The sequence below is a fragment of the Prunus mume genome, linkage group LG7 (genome assembly GCF_029339155.1).
Source record: "Prunus mume cultivar Tortuosa linkage group LG7, ASM2933915v1, whole genome shotgun sequence".
Taxonomy (NCBI): domain Eukaryota; kingdom Viridiplantae; phylum Streptophyta; class Magnoliopsida; order Rosales; family Rosaceae; genus Prunus; species Prunus mume.
Window position 1 is genome coordinate 11,839,472 of NC_142704.1, and position 22,177 is coordinate 11,861,648.

The 22,177-nt window shown below is 36.4% G+C and overlaps 5 protein-coding genes and 1 non-coding gene across 11 annotated transcripts; 2 read left to right on the forward strand and 4 right to left on the reverse strand.

Annotated features, from left to right (window-relative positions):
• Positions 1 to 3,575: 3,575 nt before the first annotated feature.
• Positions 3,576 to 4,262, reverse strand: ATL8 (RING/U-box superfamily protein). The gene has a single exon (XM_008239709.2). The coding sequence runs from the start codon at positions 4,156 to 4,158 to the stop codon at positions 3,652 to 3,654; it is 507 nt and encodes a 168-aa protein (XP_008237931.1). The 5' UTR covers positions 4,159 to 4,262; the 3' UTR covers positions 3,576 to 3,651.
• LOC103336641 (outer envelope pore-like protein) lies at positions 4,257 to 7,700 on the reverse strand. 6 transcript variants are annotated; one of them, XM_008239712.3, is made up of 7 exons: positions 7,494 to 7,699; positions 7,201 to 7,275; positions 6,927 to 7,079; positions 6,653 to 6,751; positions 6,252 to 6,322; positions 5,615 to 5,669; positions 5,194 to 5,525 (listed from the first exon to the last, which is right to left on the reverse strand). In XM_008239712.3, the coding sequence occupies exons 1-7, from the start codon at positions 7,584 to 7,586 to the stop codon at positions 5,511 to 5,513; spliced, it is 561 nt and encodes a 186-aa protein (XP_008237934.1). In that variant the 5' UTR covers positions 7,587 to 7,699; the 3' UTR covers positions 5,194 to 5,510. The 6 variants fall into 6 exon arrangements, with proteins under 6 accessions (XP_008237937.1, XP_008237934.1, XP_088912055.1 ...); XM_089055929.1 differs by having other exon boundaries at positions 5,615 to 5,664; positions 7,494 to 7,698; XM_008239715.3 differs by lacking the exons at positions 5,194 to 5,525; positions 5,615 to 5,669 and adding an exon at positions 4,257 to 4,296 and having other exon boundaries at positions 7,494 to 7,698.
• A 288-nt stretch (positions 7,701 to 7,988) lies between these two features.
• Positions 7,989 to 12,276, forward strand: LOC103336642 (Ribophorin I). The gene is made up of 10 exons (XM_008239718.3): positions 7,989 to 8,129; positions 8,437 to 8,481; positions 8,775 to 9,409; positions 9,490 to 9,637; positions 9,716 to 9,892; positions 10,126 to 10,194; positions 10,364 to 10,453; positions 11,202 to 11,360; positions 11,437 to 11,661; positions 11,902 to 12,276. The coding sequence occupies exons 1-10, from the start codon at positions 8,028 to 8,030 to the stop codon at positions 12,091 to 12,093; spliced, it is 1,842 nt and encodes a 613-aa protein (XP_008237940.2). The 5' UTR covers positions 7,989 to 8,027; the 3' UTR covers positions 12,094 to 12,276.
• A 541-nt stretch (positions 12,277 to 12,817) lies between these two features.
• LOC103336643 (FKBP-like peptidyl-prolyl cis-trans isomerase family protein) lies at positions 12,818 to 15,185 on the reverse strand. The gene is given in 7 exon segments (XM_008239719.2): positions 12,818 to 13,141; positions 13,350 to 13,409; positions 13,613 to 13,762; positions 13,915 to 13,980; positions 13,982 to 14,002; positions 14,106 to 14,179; positions 14,883 to 15,185. Coding segments are annotated over 7 exon segments (717 nt in total). The 5' UTR covers positions 15,166 to 15,185; the 3' UTR covers positions 12,818 to 13,078.
• An 875-nt stretch (positions 15,186 to 16,060) lies between these two features.
• Positions 16,061 to 20,209, reverse strand: LOC103336644 (MLO-like protein 9). Its single transcript, XM_008239721.3, has 15 exons — positions 19,938 to 20,209; positions 19,652 to 19,709; positions 19,172 to 19,398; positions 18,979 to 19,095; positions 18,784 to 18,838; positions 18,610 to 18,698; positions 18,241 to 18,315; positions 18,053 to 18,141; positions 17,921 to 17,970; positions 17,743 to 17,783; positions 17,440 to 17,613; positions 17,318 to 17,353; positions 17,153 to 17,220; positions 16,733 to 16,793; positions 16,061 to 16,646 (listed from the first exon to the last, which is right to left on the reverse strand). The coding sequence occupies exons 1-15, from the start codon at positions 20,061 to 20,063 to the stop codon at positions 16,392 to 16,394; spliced, it is 1,521 nt and encodes a 506-aa protein (XP_008237943.2). The 5' UTR covers positions 20,064 to 20,209; the 3' UTR covers positions 16,061 to 16,391.
• Positions 20,210 to 21,678: 1,469 nt separating this feature from the next.
• On the forward strand, positions 21,679 to 21,750 carry TRNAD-GUC (transfer RNA aspartic acid (anticodon GUC)). The gene has a single exon. It is a non-coding gene; the product is annotated as a tRNA-Asp (tRNA).
• Positions 21,751 to 22,177: the final 427 nt, after the last annotated feature.

Genomic DNA, 22,177 nt, shown 5'->3' on the forward strand with positions numbered 1-22,177 from the left:
TTAGAACACTAATACTTTTACTTAAATAAATAATCATCTATTTTAAGGATGGAATTGGGTTATGCTAAAACTTGAGTGGGTGTTTTATTCAACGGTTCCAAATATAATTAAAAAAATTATACTACCGTAAAGTAGTCGGAACTCGTTTTTTCTTTGTTTTATTTTTCTTGTTCTGACTCTGATTAGGTCTAATTCACTATCTTTGCTTAGATGAAGACAAGAAAGTTGCTAGTTTTGTGATCAGATCACTACTACTGTTAGTGTAGTGACGATATTTTGGAAATTATTATTCCTTCGGAAGATAGTGGACTCTTATTTCAATTGACACTAACAGTCAAATAAATACCTCAATGTAAATGTAGCAAAGGATGTGTAGAAATAATATGAAGAGAGAGTTGTCTCTCTCCTTTGTCATGCAGGAAATAAGAATGGAGTCATGTAGGGAGATGGATGGGAGTTGTTTTTTGACAGCCCAAATAATTTTATTTGAATGACACTTTTGGGTTTTCTTATAAATTTTTTTTCAACAATCCAAATTATCTATTTTTTAAGTCTACATTCATTGACATTCAATTGTGTTATATAAAATCAATGAACACGATGCTTCAAGAAAGTACTAAAATTTCAATATTTCAATTGAGTAGTCAAATAATATCATATTCAAGTGATTTTTTTTTTTTTGTAGAAATGTTATTTAAATGAAAATCTACAAAATAGACTGTTTGGATTAATGAAATAAAATACAAAGTAGACCCCTACAAGGGTGTCTCTCAACTAAACCTGTTTGTAGAATCCCGCAACATTATGTTTTGACACAATTCTTGAGTCATTAGATTACTCCACTTTCAATGATTGAGATTAAACCTGACATGACAAGTAGTTTTAATTTTTTTAATTAGACAATCATTAATTTTCTTCTCTCTCATAAAATAAAAGAAACGATTTTCTCTCCTTCCTTTTTCATGGTAATCTCTCGCACGCCTCTCTCTCTCTCTCTCTCTCATGAGACTAGAAAAAACCTCGATCTCTTTTTCTCTCTCTATCTGCAACAAGAGTCTCCTCCATCCCTCTTTTTCATGAGATCATAAAAGACCTCCATCTCAAAAAGAGACGAAATATAACCAAAAACTTGTTGAAGAGATGAAATATAACCAAGACATATCTTTTTTATCAGAGGTTGAATCGATCATCAAGAAGAATTAGGCCAAAAATTAGGATACATTCTGGGAAAATAAACTTCCATCGAAGAGAAGCAAATGAAAGGCTTTCATTTAGGAATTTTAATCTTCTTATATTAAAAAAAAAAATTGACTATTACTGTTTCTTTCTTTTTTTTTCAATTAAGAACTTTTATCGTTTTAATATGGAGAGAATACAAAGTGAAAATTTGTTGCCACAATACTTGCAGATTATCTCGTGAAGAAGGCAAGTTCTATTGATCAACCTTCACTTTTACCAATTAGATGAGGTTAGAACTTCTTTAATTTGAATCACCATTCATGATTAAAAATGATGTTCTATAACTGGCAGCTATCCTTTTGGAACTATTGAAATTCTTTTGATCATTGAAAGTAGACATAGGGCTCAATTTTGATTAAGATTCTTATGCTTGAAAACTCATGGATAGTATTCTTACAATGTGAACAGGATTTCAGAACATTAGAGATGAACAATGTCTAAGATAGCACCTGGCACAGTCGGGGTGATACAATATACATAGGTAGCCTTGGAGGGAAAATCATTCTTTGAGTTACAGATGGTTGTAAATCATGAGCTTAATAAACTGGGCATTTACCATTCCAGAAATTGGCTACAACTATGATATTAAGTTTACTTGAAATTTGATAAATTTCCCCTGAGATATGCACTGAGAGTTGGAGGAAATATCTTGCGTGTGCTCCAACATTTTGATGAGACAATATCTGTATTAAGATAGGAGAAATTGCTTTGACATAAAAGAAGTACTAAAGATGAATTGATGGCTGCATATGCATGTGCGTGAAGAAAGGAAAACTGAAGAGACTCTTCACGGTTTCGGCCTTTAGTTTTTGGCGAGATTCTTTATTTATTACGCCTTAATGATTTTCTATTTAAAAAATTAAAACTACTTGTCATGTTAAGTTTAATCTCAATCATTGAAAGTTCAGTAATCTAATGGCCCAAAAATTGTGTAAAAAACATTGTGCCACGGATCCACCTCTATATATAGATCCCGAGCCTCTGCATTTAGAGTCCACGTATTTACTAACATTTAACTTCATTTCGGTCATTGCAATGATCAAGCGACTTAAAATATGACATGTCATTACAACATAAAGTTTAATTTTTAATTTGTTTAATTTTTCTTAACTAACGTTAGTCCTCGCCGTTTCGTCAAAGCCTCTCTCCCCTCCTTGCTCTCTTCCCTCTCTAGTCTCTCTCAATTCTCGCTTCCCATGAATATCTACTACTCGGCATCTTGAATTAAATTCCCAATTTTTCATACAGTTTGAATCCATTCCCCATAAACATATGCTGAAGCATCTCTTCTCTTCCTCATCGTGAGAAGGTTAGAGTCATGACAAACCTGAGCTCTAACTTGGGACTTCGGCTTGGGCCCTCCAAGTTCTCCTCGCCGCGACTCTGAGTGCTTGGTTCACTATTCGGCTTAACTTTTTCTAATGAATCCTAAAAAATATCCTTCAAATAAAATTATTTGAGAGATCCTTCAATAATTCAAATTATCTATTTTTTATGATTCATTTATGATTCCCGTCCTTGTAGCTAACCCTGTTTGCTTCCTCATGCAAGATGCATGCACTTTCCCTTCTTCTCATCTTGATATCTGAATTTGTTTTCATTCCCTAACGCACTCAAAACTGCACATCAACTTTCACCTTTCCTAATTAATTTCTTCGACCGTGATTATAAAAATACAAATCTTTAATTGACTTTTACTGTATTAAAATGATTGATCTACTTTTGTTGTTTTTACTGGTCCCATTGCTTTTTTTTTTAAATTTTTTAAAAAGAAGACATTGATTCTATGGTCCATCTTGAAATTGAAACATAAAACATTTTATAGGTATAAAATAAAATGGATTCTACATTTTACACGTCATTTATCTATATCAATTTTGAGCTGTGGATTACAAGTGGTAAAGTTCTACTTCTTTAGGTTTGCGATTTAATAATAAAAATTATAGGAAAATCGAAGTTAGTTCATGAATGTGTAACAATCTCTTAAATGAAAAATCAAGTGAGAAAAAGAAAAGTACGATGATATTTTTGTTCGTCACTTTAACTTAAGATATACTTTTACCGCCATTCTCAATAATTGATATTCATGAGTATAACCATAGCTAATTCTTTATTTTATATTTGAGAAATCATTGTTATATGTCAAGCGTGGAAAAAAGTGATGGTACACAAAAATGCCCACAGAGGATGTAGTAGGAGTGTGAGTAGATTTGAATGTTAATTAATTGGCAGCTAATATGATTAATAACATGGGATGGGATCGATCGATGGGCGCGTAGAGCTAGCTTAATTAGCTTGCTAGCTGTGACCTCTCTTCTTCTTAATTAACAATTAAATTAAGCGTTGAACTGAAATGCTTTTTAAGATTACAAATTAAAATTTACAAGTTAAGAATAATTAAGAAAATATCAATTAAGTAAGAGAAGGTGTGCCGCCACACTTGTGGCACTTATTAGAAACCACCGGAATCTGACGGCACGAGGGGCAGGACGAGTGCGATCGCAGCCACACGTCGATGCACGCCACGTGGAAGCGGTGGCCGCACTGCGGCAGCTCCCGGATCTCGTCTCCCGCGGCGAACTCGGTGAGGCAGATGGCGCACTCGGTGAACTTGGAAGTGCAGTCCGCCGTGTAAGTGAGCTTCGGGAGTGAGCGTAGGATTTTCTTCTTCAACCCCTTGTTCGGCGGAGGAGTCGGCAGCGGAGGAGGAGGAGGAGGTGTGGCAGCGGTTGTGAGGCGGCGGAGCCAGACGCAGCGAGCCACGACGAGGAGGCCGAGGACGCAGACGAGAGCGCAGAAGAGGGCGAGAAGGATCAAAGCGGAGTCGGAGCCCATGTTGGCTGACGGTTCATCGTCGGGTTCGGAAAACAGTGAGGGAGGGTTAAAGGAGCCGCCTAACAGTCGCAGAGGACGAGTCATGTTTTGTGAATGACTGTGAATTTGGTGAGAGAGAGAGAGAGAGAGAGAGAGAGAGAGTGATTTGGGTTTTGGTCGCTTGGTGGTTGCCAAACGTTTTTATGTTCGGAAGAAAATCAGTGTGAGGCTTGTTGTCTGATCCTATTACAAAAAAAAAAAATAACAAAATTATTGTACAAAAAGGGAATTATAATAAATAATCTGACCTACTTTATTATTTTTTTCATATGTCAAATTCTTATAACTCAAATTATTTAAAAATAAAATAAAATAGTGTGGATTCCTTACAGGAGATATTTTGTATACAAGAATAATTTATGTATAATTCCATCTCCATTGTCCACTAATAATATATTATAGTGTCACACTTTTGTTCTTTTACACTGTACGAAGTTAATGGTACATCATAAGGATGGTGCACTTTTCTGCACATGTGATGGAAGGACATTACATTTGTTTTATATGTGAGACAACTCGTCTCCACTATCCCTGATTTAGGGAAGTGGACAGCGACCAATGTGACAATCGATGGATCAATTTCGTACCTGATAAATGGTTGAGATTCCAATTTAATCTCTAATTGACATTATATTAAATTCAATTGAATGATCGGTAGGTATTCTAGTCTCGGAGGGTCTTAAAACTCTTGGGAAGAGGAAGCACGAGATTAGATTTTGGGTCCTTTTCATTAGAGACTGAGATTGATCACGTCTCTGATCTCTAATTGTCCGTCGATGCAGCTTCTCTTCTAATCTTCTCTCTTAAACTCTTGTTATCTCCGGCCAATCACGACATGTAATATATGATAACTTTTCTACATGTCAGTCTGATTAATTGAGAATAACAAAACAGTGCTATCTCCGTTTCTTACAAGTTTTTCTGCTACTAACCTCTTAAGCATATGATTCAACACTGGTCCGATCCTCAAATTTTGGGCATAGCCATTATTTCAGGCCCCAAAGAAAAAGGCTTATGCAAAACAAAATCTTCAAATGTCAAAAAATTAAATTGACAATATTTACGAGTGATTATAGGATCTCCCAAGTTTAAAAGCCAAAGCAAGTTGATTATGCGTACTCCCTTTACACCAGCGAAATATCTAGTTGTGCTTGCTTGTGCAGAACAAGCAAAACCAAAATCCTCATGCTCAAGGCACGCATCATACACAGTTTCCACCCCAATCCCTCTTCTTTTTTTAACATCATCTCCAAATAAAATCTTACCTGGCACGTCCAGTCTCCATATCCATCTCCACAACTTATCCAAGCAGCCCATTGTCGTCTAATTCTTTTGTCAACTCAATAACCAAATTTAACCCAGTAATTGCCATTGCCATTGCCATCTGAGCTAGCCTATCAGTGCACCTGTACCTGCTCAACCGCATAAGCTAAAATAAGATCAGCCTCCTCCAGACCATACAACTCACGCACCTTGGTACTCTACTTGTATGCGTACATACTTCATCCACCAACATAAACTGAAACATTCGCCCTTCCAAAGTTCCTTCTCCTAACCTTGCAGATGCCAAACATCCATCAGTCTGACTTTTCTCAATATTGGTCAATAATCTACAGTGACAACGCTTTCTAGACATTTTCCCAATCTTTTTTCTCTATTTTCCCCCTAAGATACAAATCCAATGGCCCGACTGCTGTCTTTTTAAACACCCATACAGCCACAAAAGTTATTTGGTGCAAAATGAAGCCATCAGCTAGTACAACTCGCATGGTTCACCTCAAGAATCACACAATTCACCCAATTCATGACAAAAGAATAATGGCCTTGGGGTCACAAATTGAGATTAAAATCTGGGGGGCATGCAAGATCTCCCAATATGGTAACAAGTTTTAATCTCCATTTTTTTTAATAGAAGTTTTAATCTCCATTAGTTACCACTGTAAGGTAGAAGTTTAGGGTAGCAAAAATATAAGAGCAAAAAATCAAGAATGACCCTGCAAATGTTGCAGTTTCAATTTTCACTAAGTTTTAGCACAATGGCTCTCAATTATAAGTAAAATACGGTACAACATGTTTCGTAGTAACACATCTGACCTACAAAAGAAGTATTTCAAGTTTCACTTTCTCACAAATCATACCTCACATTCCATTTACCGTTACCATCAGCATTGAGGGTCCAATTGTTTTCCCTGATCTGCATATATGGAACCTGAAAAAAGTGGGGGTGGGGAATAATAGATAGCAGCAGAAAGTTAACAAAAAAAGTGATGTGACCTTAAAATGTTGGAAAGACAAGGAAAGGATTGAAAAGTGGAAATGAATTTGACAGAATATCTCCAATATTAGATTCAGCTGTTGAAACGGGGAAATAAAATATAACAAGGTAAAATAATCTTACAAAACCAAAGAAAATTTCTGCAACGTTGTTCTTAGGATCTGGTTAATTGTTCATTCGATGGACGCTATTGTTGGATATATGAGTTCAACAATGTAAAATAAGACCATCACAATCGTTGGAATTTGAGCAAAGGAACAATACCTTGTCCAACAAGTCATAGCCAAGTTTAAGCCTGACATCTTGGTCCCTTTGAAAGTTCAAAATGCTCCAAGAAAATTCAGCAGCTCCTGTGGAGCTTCTCTGTCAAAGAATTAGAGCCAACATTATAGTGCTAAGGTTCTATCTTTAAGTAGGAATAAAGGAATAACATACATTCTAGGGAGTGGAGAACCAGATTTTGGTTCTGTGATTTTATAAGAAACGCGGATATAAGTATTTTCAAAGGTTGAAATGATACCACTGTATTTGTACCAACCTCTTTAAATTCTTTGTCAAGATCGCATCTTCCTTTAACATTAAAGCTCAACAGCCCATCCGTTGTCACAGGGAAGGACTTTTTCGCTCGGACAGTGTACCGTAGTTTCTCGCGCCTATCATACTGCAGTCCAACTCCAAGGCTTGCCGAAAACTACAAGTGATTTTCATTGTCATTGTCAGGCATATCAATGAAAAAACTAACGATCAAAGTCGAGAAAGGAACAAAATTTATATTAGGCTGATACAACTTGAATTTTGGAAAATTTACTTACATCTGGGTAGAAGCGCCTTACAACAGCTCTACCAAATGTTGGAACTCCAAGTCTAGTATCTAGCTCTCCATGAATCTGACACACAAACGAAATAACATCAGGCATTTAGCATTTAGTTAAATTGAATTGCCAGAATTCCCAGATATTCTAGCATTCTAATTGCTACAGACTGAGACAGTAGATGACCAGAAAAAAACATGAATGTTGAAGAAGGATCATAATTTTGCTCAACCAAGAAAGGAAAACAATGAGTGCAATTAAAAATTAAATAAAATTGGGAAAGGAAAGAGCACCTGCAAATGAGTTTTGGAATCGAGTGGTAGCTTTTCCTTCGCATGGATTTTTAAGGCTTTAGCGTCTCCGCCGTATCTCAGAGAGGTCTCCATTTGAGCACCGAAATCCAAAACCCTAACCCTAGCTGGATGTGGATATGGCGGAGTAGAGAAATGAAAGTGAAGAGACGCTCACCCTACTAATCCTTCCTCCCGTCATCTTAGGATTAGGAGTAGCAGAGCAAAGACCTTCATCACGTGCGTTTTTGGCTTGACCCATCCCAATCATTGATCGCCACGTCAGGTGTCCGCACGTGCCCTGCGCATGCTCCAATGGGCCACTTGGGCCTTCCAGAACTGGGTTGGGCTTCCTTTCTTCCTCCCATTAGCATTTCCTTCATCTGTAGTTACTGTTGACGATGCACTACCAGTCCTTACATCGATGCGTCGTCGTTTTGGACCCTGAAGAAGAAAACCCAAAACCTCTGCGTATTGCTTGCTGCTGCTGCTGCAACATTTGTTAGAAGAGAGAGAGTGTGAGAAACAGAGAAAGAGATGCGAGAAATGGGTTTGAGGTTGGATGTGTTTCTGTTGGCACTCACCATTCTATGGGCACCTGCGCTCTCGGATCTGGTCCTCTCCAAGGTTGACCGACGCGTAAGTCTCCCTTCCCTTCCTTCTTTTCTGAATTGGGGTTTTGGAGTTTTCTTTTATCGATGTTGTTTGGGATCTCCATCTTCTCATTCTCTTTTTTGTTCATCCAAAGTTGATAGGCCTCTCATTCAATATGTCACTACTTAGTGCTCTCTCTCTCTCTCTTTGTTGTTGATGTTTTAGGATTGCTAATTGCAGTTTCATTCATAAAAGTTGCTTTTTTTGGTTTTATGGGTGCATTTGATCTTCGTTCGTAGTTGAAATTTTTTCATTCGACATTGACCTCTGATTGTTGGTTGGTTGCTTGCAGATTGATTTGACATCACAAATTGCGCGCATCACTTCGACACTGAAGGTGCCCCATCAGTCCCCTTTTCATACCCTTCATTAGTTTTTTTTCCTTCTCTTTTTGCGTATGTTAACATTGATTATGCTTGAGGGGGCCATGAGACTCAACGAAATATGTTTCTCATTTTTGAATTCTTTTGTGTGATTCTAGTGAATTGATAAGTAAAAGAATAATCCCAAGAATGCATGGAAAGTTATCCTCTTTCGGAAAAGAAAAATCAAAACACATGTTTGTATATCATCACTATTTTAAAATGGACATATATGTTGAATTTTACTCATACCGTTTGCACTCTGCAGGTGGAGAATGCGGGAAGCGGTTTGGTTTCAGAAGTTTTGTTGGCCTTTCCTGAGAGTCAGGCAAAACATTTGGCGCATCTGACGGCAACCCCCAATGAAGGGAAAGGAAAAGTGAAAGGTTCTGGTATTAGTTACCCTGTTCAACTTGTTCACGCTAAAGACATGCCTCCTTCTTTGACGTTTTATTCAGTATCTTTACCAAAGGGATTGGGCAAGGGGGACAGCTTCACTTTTGATGTATTGGCTGTTTTCACCCATGCATTGAAACCATTTCCTGAGAAAATTACTCAGGCTGACATTCAGCTCCTAGTGTTTCAGGACAGTGCACACTATCTCTCTCCTTATGCAGTCAAGGTGCAAACACTCAGTGTTAAATTGCCCGATGCAAGAATTGAATCTTATACTAGGATAGAAAATACAAAGAATATTGGCTCAGAGATCAAATACGGTCCTTATGAGAATCTTCCTCCCTACTCGTACTCACCTATAGTTGTTCATTTTGAGAGCAATCAACCCTTTGCTGTTGCTGAAGAATTGGTGCGAGAGATAGAGATTTCCCACTGGGGTAATATTCAAGTAACAGAGCATTACAAGCTTGTCCATGGAGGTGCTCAAAGCAAGGGAGAATTTTCAAGGTCTTTTTTTTGTTTCTATTTTTGTTCATTTCGTGCTGTGCTAGTGGGGAGCTTAATTTTAATTATTATTTCTTCTGCAGGCTTGATTATCAAGCCAGACCTCATGTCAGAGGTGCATCAGCCATTAGGCGTCTTGTTGCAAAATTGCCACCAAGAGCTCATTCTGTGTATTATAGGGATGAAATAGGCAATGTTTCAACATCTAACTTATGGAGTGATTTTAAGAAGGTAATAATTTGAACTCGTGTGAACTACTATTCCTAGTTGTTATTCCTTATTTTACTCAACTTTTATGCATCATTTCAGACAGAACTGGAAATCGAACCTAGGTATCCTATGTTTGGTGGTTGGAGAACTGCTTTTACCATTGGATATGGCTTACCGCTTCACGAGTTTCTGTTTGAATCAGATGGAAAACGCTTCATTAATATCTCTTTTGGTTGCCCTATAAATGAGGTGGTCATTGACACTCTCATTGTGAAGGTTGGTAATGCAATGACTTATTGATACTAGATTCTTTTGTCCTTTATTATTCAACTTGTGTTGGCTACTTTATTTGTCAGATGGTCATACTGAGTTGCTTTCATATGATTTCCTTTCAATGTGTTGGATGTGTTTATTGATACCAGGGAAGTATTAAAAGCATGAACTGGAGTCAGATTATGTTAAAAGAATTATTCTTCCTGTATTTTTGATTTGGTGACTGTAAACTGCAGGTTGTTCTGCCCGAGGGTTCTAGAGATATATCTGTATCTGCTCCATTTCCTCTAAAACAATGGCAAGAGGTATTATAGACCAAGTTTTAATGTCATCCCATATTCATGCTTGTACAATTTTTTTTTAATATCTCTCTTTTGCCTCTTCTCGTTGCCTATTTTGAAAAGGCTATGTTTTTCATTTTCTTATTTATTGATTAAAGAGTTTTCTAATTAAATATGTCTACGATTCTTACAGAAAAAATTTTCCCACTTGGATCTTGTTGGTAGGCCAGTGGTTGCACTGGAAAAGACTAATGCTGTGCCTGAGCATAATCAGAAATTCCAGGTATTACTGATGCCCATTTTCAAATAACAGGAAATGACTACGGAATAAGTTTTATTTTATTTTATTTATTCTGCTAATAATATCACATTTACTTTAGTTTCTAATATTGATTAAAGTTTTGACCCCTTCTAGTGGTCTATAAAAAAAAAAGACACATGTTATTTAAATTTCTAAAATTGCTTAAAGAGAAAAATGCTTTTGGTTTATAGTTGCTTGCAAGTGTCAATTGATGCTTATAGTGGCAAGTCTTGTGTATGTTTTTTTGTCAAGCTTTCTGCTTCACCTTAGTCAGAACAGTTTTCTGTTTTCGGTGCTTAATTGTATTTTACATCTCTCTAGTACTTATATTGTAAAATCAATCCACTTGTTCATTTATTAATCTTTTTGTAAAACTCGGAAGTGAAAATAAAAATGTTCTAGAACAGCTCTGCTGCCTGTCATGTATTGCAGAAGTTGCTTTTAGATCTCTTCCCTGCCTTTTCACTCGTATCCGACTTTGTTTGATATTCCTGTTGATGTATCCAATGCCATGAATGTTAAGATCTTTAATCTATAGATTTCGTAACTTCTGTATATTGTATTATGTTGTAGTATAATTTATAATAATTTTCATGGTTTCATTTCTAGATAACAAGAGTTATGCAAATTTGCTTACATATGTGGTGGACCGTTTTTTTACTCTCTTCCCTGATTATACTGTATTTGTCCTTAAGTTTCACACAGTAGTTTTATTTTGCTTCATTTGCAGGTCTATTACAAATTCAACAGCCTTGCAATGCTTTGGGAACCCTTGATGTTGATTTTTGGAATTTTCTTCCTTTTTGTGACTGGGATTGTATACATGCATGTGGACATGTCCATCTCCAAATCTTCTGCTTCTTATTTGGCCAAACTGCAGTGGGATGAAGTAGGTTTTTGTCTAGTATTTTCTTTTTAAATAATTTACAATAAGAAGACAGTTATTATTCTATGTCTTGTTCTAGGTGCAAGCAGCAATTCAGCAGATCAGAAATATCATCGCCCGATGCCTCGTGATACATGATAAGGTGGAAGCATCATTACGTGATCTTTCGCGGACAGGGGACATCCAAGCTTGTAAAGCAGCTCGAAAAGCAGCTGATGGTTTGTTGAAAGAGCTTTCGAAAGAGATGAAGCCCTTATTGGCATTCTTGCAATCATCTCAGCAGGCTGCACATCTACTGCCTAAGGTTGGTTATTTTCAGTTATATGTATTTTACAATTTGGTTCAATGAACGAAACTTTATGCAACATGAAGTTGCGAGTGAAACTCATATATTAGTTTAGCTACTTGAAGTTGACATTGGATTGGTATTTTCGTATATGTACTGCCAAACACTATCTTCTCCATACACTGGGTTCGCATAGCGTGCAGACATGCTATCAGTACATCTTTTAATTATTGTATTTAATATTGTTTGTGTATACAGGTGGAGGAGCTGGTGGTGAAGGTGAAGGATTTGGAAGAAAGGTTAATGGTGAAACACTCTACCATTGTGGATTGTTATGAGAAGAAATATGGAGGAAGGGAAATCGAGAATCGGGTTGCTTCGCAAGTGCAGAAAATTACCGCCTTGAGGCAGGAGGTTGACGATCTTCTTGAGTTTATTGATGAGATATAAGAGATGGGCATATTTTGCGCTTGCTATAATATTTTCCGGAACTTGTTAATTATTAAATAGAAAGAGGACTAGTTGCTTTTAGTTTTGTTTTGAAATTGCATTGTGCTAAAAATGTAAGGGACTCGTTTAATTTGCAAACACAGCCAACATTATTTTATGCATGGAGCACTAAGTTCTCGTTTGGCATTGCTTATTTGGGTTGATAAGTGATTTTAAAAAAATTTGGGAAGTCTAGCTCGTTTGGTAAACTATGAGAAAATCACTTATTGTTAAAAATTGTTGTGAGAGAAAGTTATAAGAGAAAGCAATTAATGAGGTGTTTTCAGGCGTTTTTAATGATTATGCGGGAATTAGCACTAACACAGTTTCAAGATGTCAATTATTTTTTCTCACGTTAGGTTTATATGATATGAAGCAAAAAATAGAGAATGGTGAAACATCAAAATCAGAAAAACCTTTGGTTAATTCAAACAGAAAATGTCCTTGGTTAATTCAAATATTAACTATTGAAATTATTAATTAAATGAGTGTAATACCCAATGTACGTTTCTGCATGCATTAGCATTAATTGTGCTTTGTTGAATTAGTTGTTGGTTTGGTTTGAATGGATCATGATTTTCAGTGTGTTTTTTAGTTGCTGCATAATATTTGCAAGGCTCGACTGCACACTGGAATTTCATTTGTGAAAACAGTCGAATAGAAGTGAAAATCCGAGACTCGATCATAACTTATAACAGAATAAAATAGAACAAGATAAAGAATCTGTAACAAGCTTTAAATTTACATGAACGGTGTGCAATGTCAAATTACAGCAGTTATCCTGATTTTCTTTATTCTTTCGAACGGATACTAGAATTGCACCATGAACTGATTCAGCAATTGCAAAACTTTCTGTTACATACGAAAGAACCTTTGAAGCTGGCTATATCACTACTCTTTTAAAGGTTGTTCAAACATAAACTTCTCACAACCTCCTACATCAGGCTCACTTTCCTTCAGGTGGAATCACTTGCAAAAGCTCCAAATTTAGCTCGAATGTCGCTCCAGGCTGCGGAATGGTGTGACAGAAGTAAGAAAGAATATTCAATCCAAGTAATAAATTAGAAACTAACAATGCCACTGCAGTACAAATATGTTAGCACAGTTGACAAAAAAAAAAGAATGACACTTGATGATGCCTAGGTAAGGTGTGGGAGTTAAAAACCAAACAAAGCATTCTGAAAAAGACGAAAACAAATTATGTTTAAAGTGCTTACAGGGATCTCATTCATGCCCTTTAGACCGTACCCAGCCTCAGGAGGAACAATCACAGTTCGCTGCAAGGACACCAGAAATTGATTATGGAAAAGCTTCTAAGTTCAAAGGTGAGAAAGGAAGGAAAAGAAATGGGTAATACCGACACGTCAATGAAGATGTTCGACACTAATACGTGGAATTACTAATTTCACCAAGACGCAATATAATAATAAATAGGCATGTAGCATGTATGTATTTAAGCATAAAAGGAGGATGTCATCACCTTCCCCCCTACTTTCATCCCCTCAGTTACCGAGTACATTGCTTGAGGGGGTTTTGGTGCAGCTTGTGCAGAAAATAGACCATTTGCATTGTCCACAAACTCACGCTTTCGTTCTTTCCCAGGAGGAGCTCCGACTTTGAACACGTATGGCTAGTAGAAAACAAGGAATTGTGCATTGGGAATTCATTCATGGATTAAAGAGTTGAGCCTCAAATGACTATTGGTTTTGATCAAAAAAGGGGTTGTGCATGATATAAACATGCAGAAGCTCTCAACACACCCACAAAAGTAAAGTTGAGAACCTGGGCAATACTACGATTTCCAGCCAAGAGTTTAGATTCCCTGCTTGATACAGCCGTAATCCCGCGGATATAAACAGTCAAAGTGAACCTGTGAAGTATGTACAGGTCAAAAACAGAGGCGAGAACATATCCAAAGACGGAAAGGCATGATAACAAACATCATTCTCCTTAAACTAGAATTCTATTTATACCTCAACCGTTGATCCTTTCTCAGCTACTGGACCCCTTCCCTCAACCAAATCATAATATTTCAATCCATCAGCTGCTGAGGTAACAAGAAAGCAATAGGGGTTAAATTCAAATGCTAATTACATGTAGAACACAAAATTACGCTCCATTTGGACAGAGAAACTTCAAAGAAAGGATTTGGATAGAAACGATTAGATTGAATGTATTTGAAATAATTTGGCATAGAACATTTGAAATGACTATATGCAAGTAATCAGTTGAAATCCATTTGTTATCGTCCTTTCCTTCTTGTCCAAATCTAGGTATACATGAATTGCAACAGTCTAAACAGACAATCTTACCTAATACTATCATCTAAGTTCCACATGGACACAACAAAATAAAAAGATAAAAGGGGAAAAAAAAGAACTGAATCAACCATTTTCCAGATAAAACTACACAAATATAGTTTGACACCGAATTGTGGCCTGAGCATTGCATCTAATAAGTTGTCAACCAATTTTTTATTTTCTTTGTTTGGGTCTACAACAAGATATTCCATGCCCATTGGGACGAAATTCGCCATGAACACACTCGTAGTTATACATATTATTTTGGGCAAATTACCCTTCAAAATCAAAACTAAAATCAAGAGTCACACAAGTTTTGAACTTATTTAACTTTCAAATCACAAGAACATGAAATCGCAAGAACTAGAAGCCACCCACATGCATAGGCAATTAGTAGACTTGAGAGATAAATTAATTAAGAAGAGAGAAAGGGTTAGAATAAGTAATTACGGGTAGTGCGGTAGTCTTCAAGAGGAATGACTTTCCTGTTGCGTCTCTCTCTGGCCTCCGAAGGCGGAGACGCTGAAATGAGGCTCAGAGGCAGCCAAGTGATCAGAATCGCACATCTTCTTGAAATCAATGAGGAAATGGGAACTGAAACTCGAACCACTTGCTCTGCCTTGTCTACTACTTGGGTTGTGCTTTTGCTGGGTTTTGAACTTGAACTTGAACTCAACCGTGGATGATGATGATGATGACGGTGATTAACGGTCAAGCACCTTATTGATGCCATGGCCGTTGGAATAACAGAGAGGCCGGTTTTTAAAGCAACCTATAATACCATATCCCTATCCACTTCCTATTTTTCTAAAATTACCATAATACCCATACTTGCTTCACCACCACTTTAGTATTGGGTTATGATATTAGGGAAGAACATGTGTCTAATTTCAGTCGTTGGATTGCATGGATGCTGCATATTAAATGGAAAAAGGTCATTGTTGAATTGCACGTATGCTGCATAGCTAAGGATGAGAATTCCCAGTTGAAAGCCATTGAATAATCCATCTCTTTTTTATTATCAGTGTCTCAGTCTTTGGAGTTTGGAGTGAGATTTTAATACTCATTCTAGCTTAGAGTTAGATAGATCTTGGGACTTAAAAGAAGGAAAAATCAGTGAAGTCCGTGATCAAGTATTTGTTGCTTCGAGCACCATCCAATTTTATCCATCCATTTAGTATATTGCTCAAATTCTTGTTATCTAGCAAGATTCTTGGAGCACCATCTTGGCCACCATACTCGGCGAGAGTCTCCTAGGTTATTTGCCAAACTCGTTTATTGATTAACACTAAGAAAGCCTTGTGTGCTAAGGTAGAGGAACCTACCGCCGAGATTTGTTCCTTCCTCGACCACAATCGCTTCGATCAGAAGTCCGAATCCAATGCATCATTCACACCATCAACGTTCACTCGCACGCCCCACATCCACACATCCCAAGAAAGACGCCAATTGCTCATTTTTCTCAGTCAAATATTGGGTTTATTATTTTGGTCATTTATATAGGGCCGAGAAATATTTGGGTCAACATAGACTAAAGGAACACTATGAATAAAATGGTAACTGATAATGTCTTGAAAGTATACATAATTTACAGAACTTGAGATGAGCTAAATTTAGAAGGTACTTGCTTGTGTCTTCAACTTTAAATTTAAACCAAATGAATCCACCATGTAGCTGCTATTGGTTTCATAACAAAACTGCAAAGAAATAATATATAATATTACATACAAAGAAGGGATCTAGACTATCGATCGCCACATAAATTGGAGCCCATGTTGTTATTTATCAGGAACTCAAGATGTGTTCTAGCCTGGCACTTGTAGAAGATTAGGTTAATGTTAATAATTTGGTCAGTTTGCAAAATGGCACAACCAATGGTGCATGCACGGCCTTTCCGGAGCCTCAACAATATTGTCAATATTTTTCTCCCACATTCAGCGCCGCAATCTCACCATAATCTCATGGTCCTCCTGTTAGGAGGTCATTCGTGTTGCCTTGAATATCTACACTGGCCATGATGTTTGCCGTCTGTTCAGGAGTTGATGGACCTTTTTCCATTTCAGCCTTTGTTGGAGCCTTTGTTACTGAATCGCCACTGGGTTTAGCTGCCGGCTTCCCGTCACTCTTCTTCTTTGCAGCAGCATTCTTTTGCCATATCTTTAAAGCTTTGTTAGTTTGTTCATCAAAGATTGACTTCTTCATTGTTGATCCCATCTATGATTTCCCAAGAACGGAAAAAACAGTAGTTATATATGGACAAAAAAAAAAAGATACATAGTGGAGTGATTAGTGAATTGTACCTGCGTAACCAATGCATATAGGGGAAGTGTGATGTAGCTGCACATAACTTGGACGCATACCCTGCTCAAATCACATTCACCATTCAGTAATTTGGAGGGTTCAATCATGTCTCGTTAATTACAAACTCAAATGATTTCTGTCAAAGCACCGTCTACGAATAAGGAAGAACATGTTCATGATAATGGAAGATGTTCTATTGTCAGACTGTGAATCATAGACCATTCACTGATTAGGTTAATTTTGATCAAATGTGTACTTCAGATTCACAGTCTGCCACGAGAACATAACTCTTAAGTAAGATAATATAATCTACCAGGGCAGTATGTAGCCCGAATTTATGAGAACTTCAATGGGGGTATAACTCTAATGAGTATTAGAAAAGTTAAAAAAGAAGAAAAAAAGAGAGAAGATATACATACCCAAGTGCAACTCTGAGTATTGTAAGAACGAAATTATCATGGAAACAAGATCTTATCCCAAACTCGTACTGCGTTAGGATTCAAGAGAGAACTTTTAATTTCGAATGCCAGAAGTGACATATATAAATAATCAAAATAAAGAAAGGTGGTTGATCTAATTTTTACCCATATCCAAAAGAAATATGTTATCTCAAATGCATTCTGCAAAAATGAAATGCACAATTAGGTGGCAGATAATAAACTCAAAATCTTGATCATGGTTTCAAATAAAGGGGCTAATAATATACCTGAAACAGGACAAAATGGATCAAATAAAGAACTAACTGAGGCCAGCTAAACCAGAAATGCTTGTCTGAGACTTGCACCAGAGGTATCCCTTGGACTACAGCATGTCTTTCTTGGATCTCAAGTGCCATTTGAGATATAATTGCTTGCAGCTTTGTTCCAACAGCTAATATTATCTTCAACCAACACAAGCTTCAGTCATTTTTTTCCTTTTTTAAACCATTAATTTTTATTAAATTGATTTAATTAATTGTGAGTTAATTCCCAGAACAATTTTTTTTTTAATTTTAAAAAATAACACTTACAACAAGAGGAAGTATGGACAGCACAAACATAGCCTCCCATCCTGAAACAAAAGGCCAAGCAAAAAAGTTATCCGAGGATTAAACCCAACTCTTAAATGGGAATTTGGATCTATATCAAATTTTCTATAAAAAAAAAAAAAAAAAAGGAATTAATGAAACAGAATGAGAAATAACTAACCATGAACATTGAGAAGCAGGTAGAGAACCATTGAAGTCCACAACAGTGGACTGCCAGCACCATCAAAATACAGAGTTAGAAAAGAGCATTTCCCACAAATTTGATGAAAACAAAATGTTTTAGTATTTTTACCTGATTCCCACAACTACCTTAAAGTCATCTTCTAATGACCTTTTGATATACTTTTGAAAGTCAAACTTACTTCCAGGTGCTAAATGGACCTATACATATACATATAAGAACACACTTCAAGTCAGTCATCTTGCTAAAAATACTAATATGAGCTGAAGATTGTTTCATGTAATTCTAGAGAAACATACCGTGACGAATCCATGTCGCATGGTCAAGTAGTCGGCCCTGCGGACGGACCTAAAGAATTGTCGAAGAAAGCTTACCTGCCAACAAATTTGAATATTCAAGACAATCATAGAGAAAAACTGCATTCTAGTGTGTCTATTGAATATGTAATAGAGGAGAGTTTTCAAGTGAGGATGTCCTCATTTGAAAAATAATGTGAACATTCTCCTAGAGCTACCCCGCAATGCAGTTCAATGATCGAAACTGTCTATATTTGAGGTCATTTTTGCAATAAATTAGCCATATCGATAATTGTGTTCGATCATGGGATTGCAAGCATCTCACAGGGAACTAGAAATAGGGAACAGAAGAAATAATAACATCGTTCTTACAAAATAGAAGGTAAATGGGTTTTTAGTCCAACATCTTGTGTGGTCTCTAACAAATGATGTCTCGTGAGTAAGCCTGAATTTTGTAGGATCTGTTTAAAATACAAAGCTCCAAATTTAGCACTCAACACAGAGACAAGTAACAATCAGTAGCTGTTGCGTTGTCGAATGATTTACCATTGAATTCATTATCAAATTCCATCTCTCGTTCCCATACCTTCCACGCACGAATCTGCACAAATTCAGGAAAATACAACGCTTCACCAAAATTTTATTTTATTTTAGGGTTTTAGTAATAAAACTCCACAAAAATTCTATAACCTTTGAATTGCAGATGGATGTATCAAAACAAAAATAGAGTCTTGAACCGACCTTTAATCTTCCAAGTGTCATGGTTATGGCACCGTATACAACGTGAAATATTGCTAAAAAGAATATGAAGATGTGCAATTGATGTAATCCATTTGTAGATATGAGCGGCACTTTTCCCTGCATCACAATACACAATCAAGCAGTTTAAAAAAAAAATCCAAAACTCATGGAGAAAATGAGACAGTAAAATTACCTCCTTGCAGCCTGGACCATCGCCACCACCGGCTAAATATCTGCGTTCATACCATAAAAGCCTGCGACGATGATCTCCACCACCACCACCACCACCTCCTTCTTGCTCTTCCCCTCTGTATGGGCAAGGCAACATTGTGTCTGCTGCCTCTATCGGAATACACACTTTAGCGATGTACTGTTGCCCAAATGTTAGCAACAGAGAAATAAATCCCAAAACCATAAGCTCTGCATGCATGCATGTGCCCAAAAACACAACCATGCAAACCAAACAAACGAAAACCAAAGACAAAAGCAAAACAAAAAAAATAAATGAGATTATAATGGAATTATAAATACTTATATACTCAAACTCAAAGTATGAAAGAAATGAAAACATAACATTTCTCTTGTCGGGTTATTTTGGGTTTAAATTCACAGACTAACAACATAAGTTAAGCAATAAAAATTATCCTATATGGCGTTTTCTACATGTACTTACCTCCTTTCACTTTCTCAAGAGCTTCAAGCAATCCACTCTTTTTTCTATGTTCAAACCACTGCAATATGGAAAGCACAGGATAAGTATATTCAATTGATATATAATCTCCCAGTTATAGTTCCAAACCATTAAACCATGCATGCATGCTTATAAGCATGCATGCAGTTCAACAATACCTAATTAATTACGATGATTCTTAATTGTTTGAAAAAGAAATTACATTAATTATACAAAAAGTAAATTAATAAAATGCAATTTAAAGTAAAATTATGGAGATTGTACGTACATGTCCGATCATATGAAGAACCTTTTCCAAAAGGATGGAAATAATAATGATAATGAAACAGACGGTGGCCAGAGCCCACGTTGGTGTCTGATCCAGCTCCCTGCCTCCACCCCCTCCGCCGGCCATTTATTATAATCTTCAAACCCTCAACCACCCTAGCTGGCTAGCTCTCCCTTAATTCTGGCCTTAATTATTTAATTATATTAATTTACACAACAATCAACGATGATGATTGAAATTTTAAAAAATAAAAAATAAAAAAATCATCTACCTCTCTCTCTCTCTCTCTCTCTCTAGCTATACAAAGCCAATGCGTTTAGAGGGTTGACAGGGTTCCTTGAAGAAGAAAAGAAAAAGAAGAAGAAAGAAGAAAGAAGAAAGAAGAAAGACCGTTTCTTTGGTTTTTCTTGTAACGGTCTTGAACTCGGAGAGATGTACGGAAGGCTGGCTGATGAACAAATGGCGCATGGCGGTTGTGAATCAAGATTGCCCGTCTTTATGGTGTGTAATTTCATGTTTGCCATTTACCCAAAAAGCATAAAACATTCCTCTTTGCCCTTTGCCATCTCTGTGGTGAACCTGTTAACCGGAGTGTAAATTGGGACTCTTTTGCTAAAAAAAAGATTGAGGCCCTACTACAGCCACGAGAGAAATAATCCAGTGATGAAAGAAATCACGAGGCATCGTGTCCACTTGCAATCCACTATATTGTCAAAACGAGTACACTAATCAAAACGAGTACTAGTGTGTTAGTCGTTCACCATTTCGAAAATTGAATGTTACGATCAAATCGTCGCGTAATGTTATCCGTTCATGTGTCATAGCCATAAAAAATACAACATAAGTTTAAAAAAGAACACTCTTCCATAGTTAATCTCATAAATTACTTGATATATTGGTCATTTCTAATTAATCACGATGAGTACATAGCGGTCATATTTACATCAACTAATTAACTCTTAATTAGATTTTTGTCCCTTTATGATTCCTCTCAAACTTTTCGTGGTGTCCGAACATTTAGGTTTCATTTCATATGAAATGTGATGATTTGGGATAATAATCCTATATCATTATTATAGTTAGAACCCTTTATAATTATTTCCAACGGTGGAGAAGACATAGAGTATGCTAACTTTATGTGGATTTGTTAATGCCCACTTGACACCCCTATTGGCAATGAAAATTTTAGGAATTAAATTATTGGAGTGACAAATCCATACCCACGTCTTAGTGGGTTCATTTGGCATTGTAGTTCAACAATCTGAATCGCGTTTTTAAGTCTTCATTTATATATCATTTGACAAATTAATTCTTAACAATTCAGACATCTAATTGTGATGAAATACAGAGATAATTTTTTCTTCAAAAAATACTAAACATCATATGGTGTGTATATTTCAACACCATAAGATATAAGGGGTTATCACATAAGATAGTCAGGTCAAAGTTATCCCTTTTAGTTACATGTTCGTTAATTGTCACCCTTGACACAAACAGAGAAGGACATGTTAAAGAGATTCAATTTCAAATTATTCTTGAAGAGGTACCATCTATAAATGATTTATTGATCTTCATCCTCTTTGTTTTTTTAACACAGATTTTGTAAAAAATTGAAATAAATTTTAAAACTCCATGTTCAGAAAAATAAATAAACCGACTAATCAAGTCTTAATTAACCATCACTGCATATTCTTTTTGAAAAGCAAATAAATAGTACAGAGACCATTTTAAGATCAACAAAGTCGTTGTAGTATAGTGGTAAGTATTCCCGCCTGTCACGCGGGTGACCCGGGTTCGATCCCCGGCAACGGCGTTTTCTTTTTGCCTATACTAAATTCAATTTTCCTTTCTCTCCGGCATCAGTCATTCAGCGGCTCAATTCATTTCAACGTGTTCCCCCTGTGATGAATCTGAAACCAACAGCACCCATTAATCTCTCACCATAAAGTTCAAATAAATATTGATAACCATTTTTACTTCGTATCAATTTTAATGTCATAAGATTGTTCCTTGTTGATTTTATATTTGAATTTTTTTTTTCCTTTTTACAAAATTAAAGGCTCAAATTCTGTTAAATTTATACGGTTTGCAGAAGAATTGTTACCTCTTTTTATTTTCTTTCCCACAAGTGATATTAAGAGAGGAAATTTGAACACTCCTTAAGTACATTTGAATAGGAAAATCAATCATTTGTCCTTGTGGATCCAACATTAATCCTCTCATACCTACTAATTGGTGTA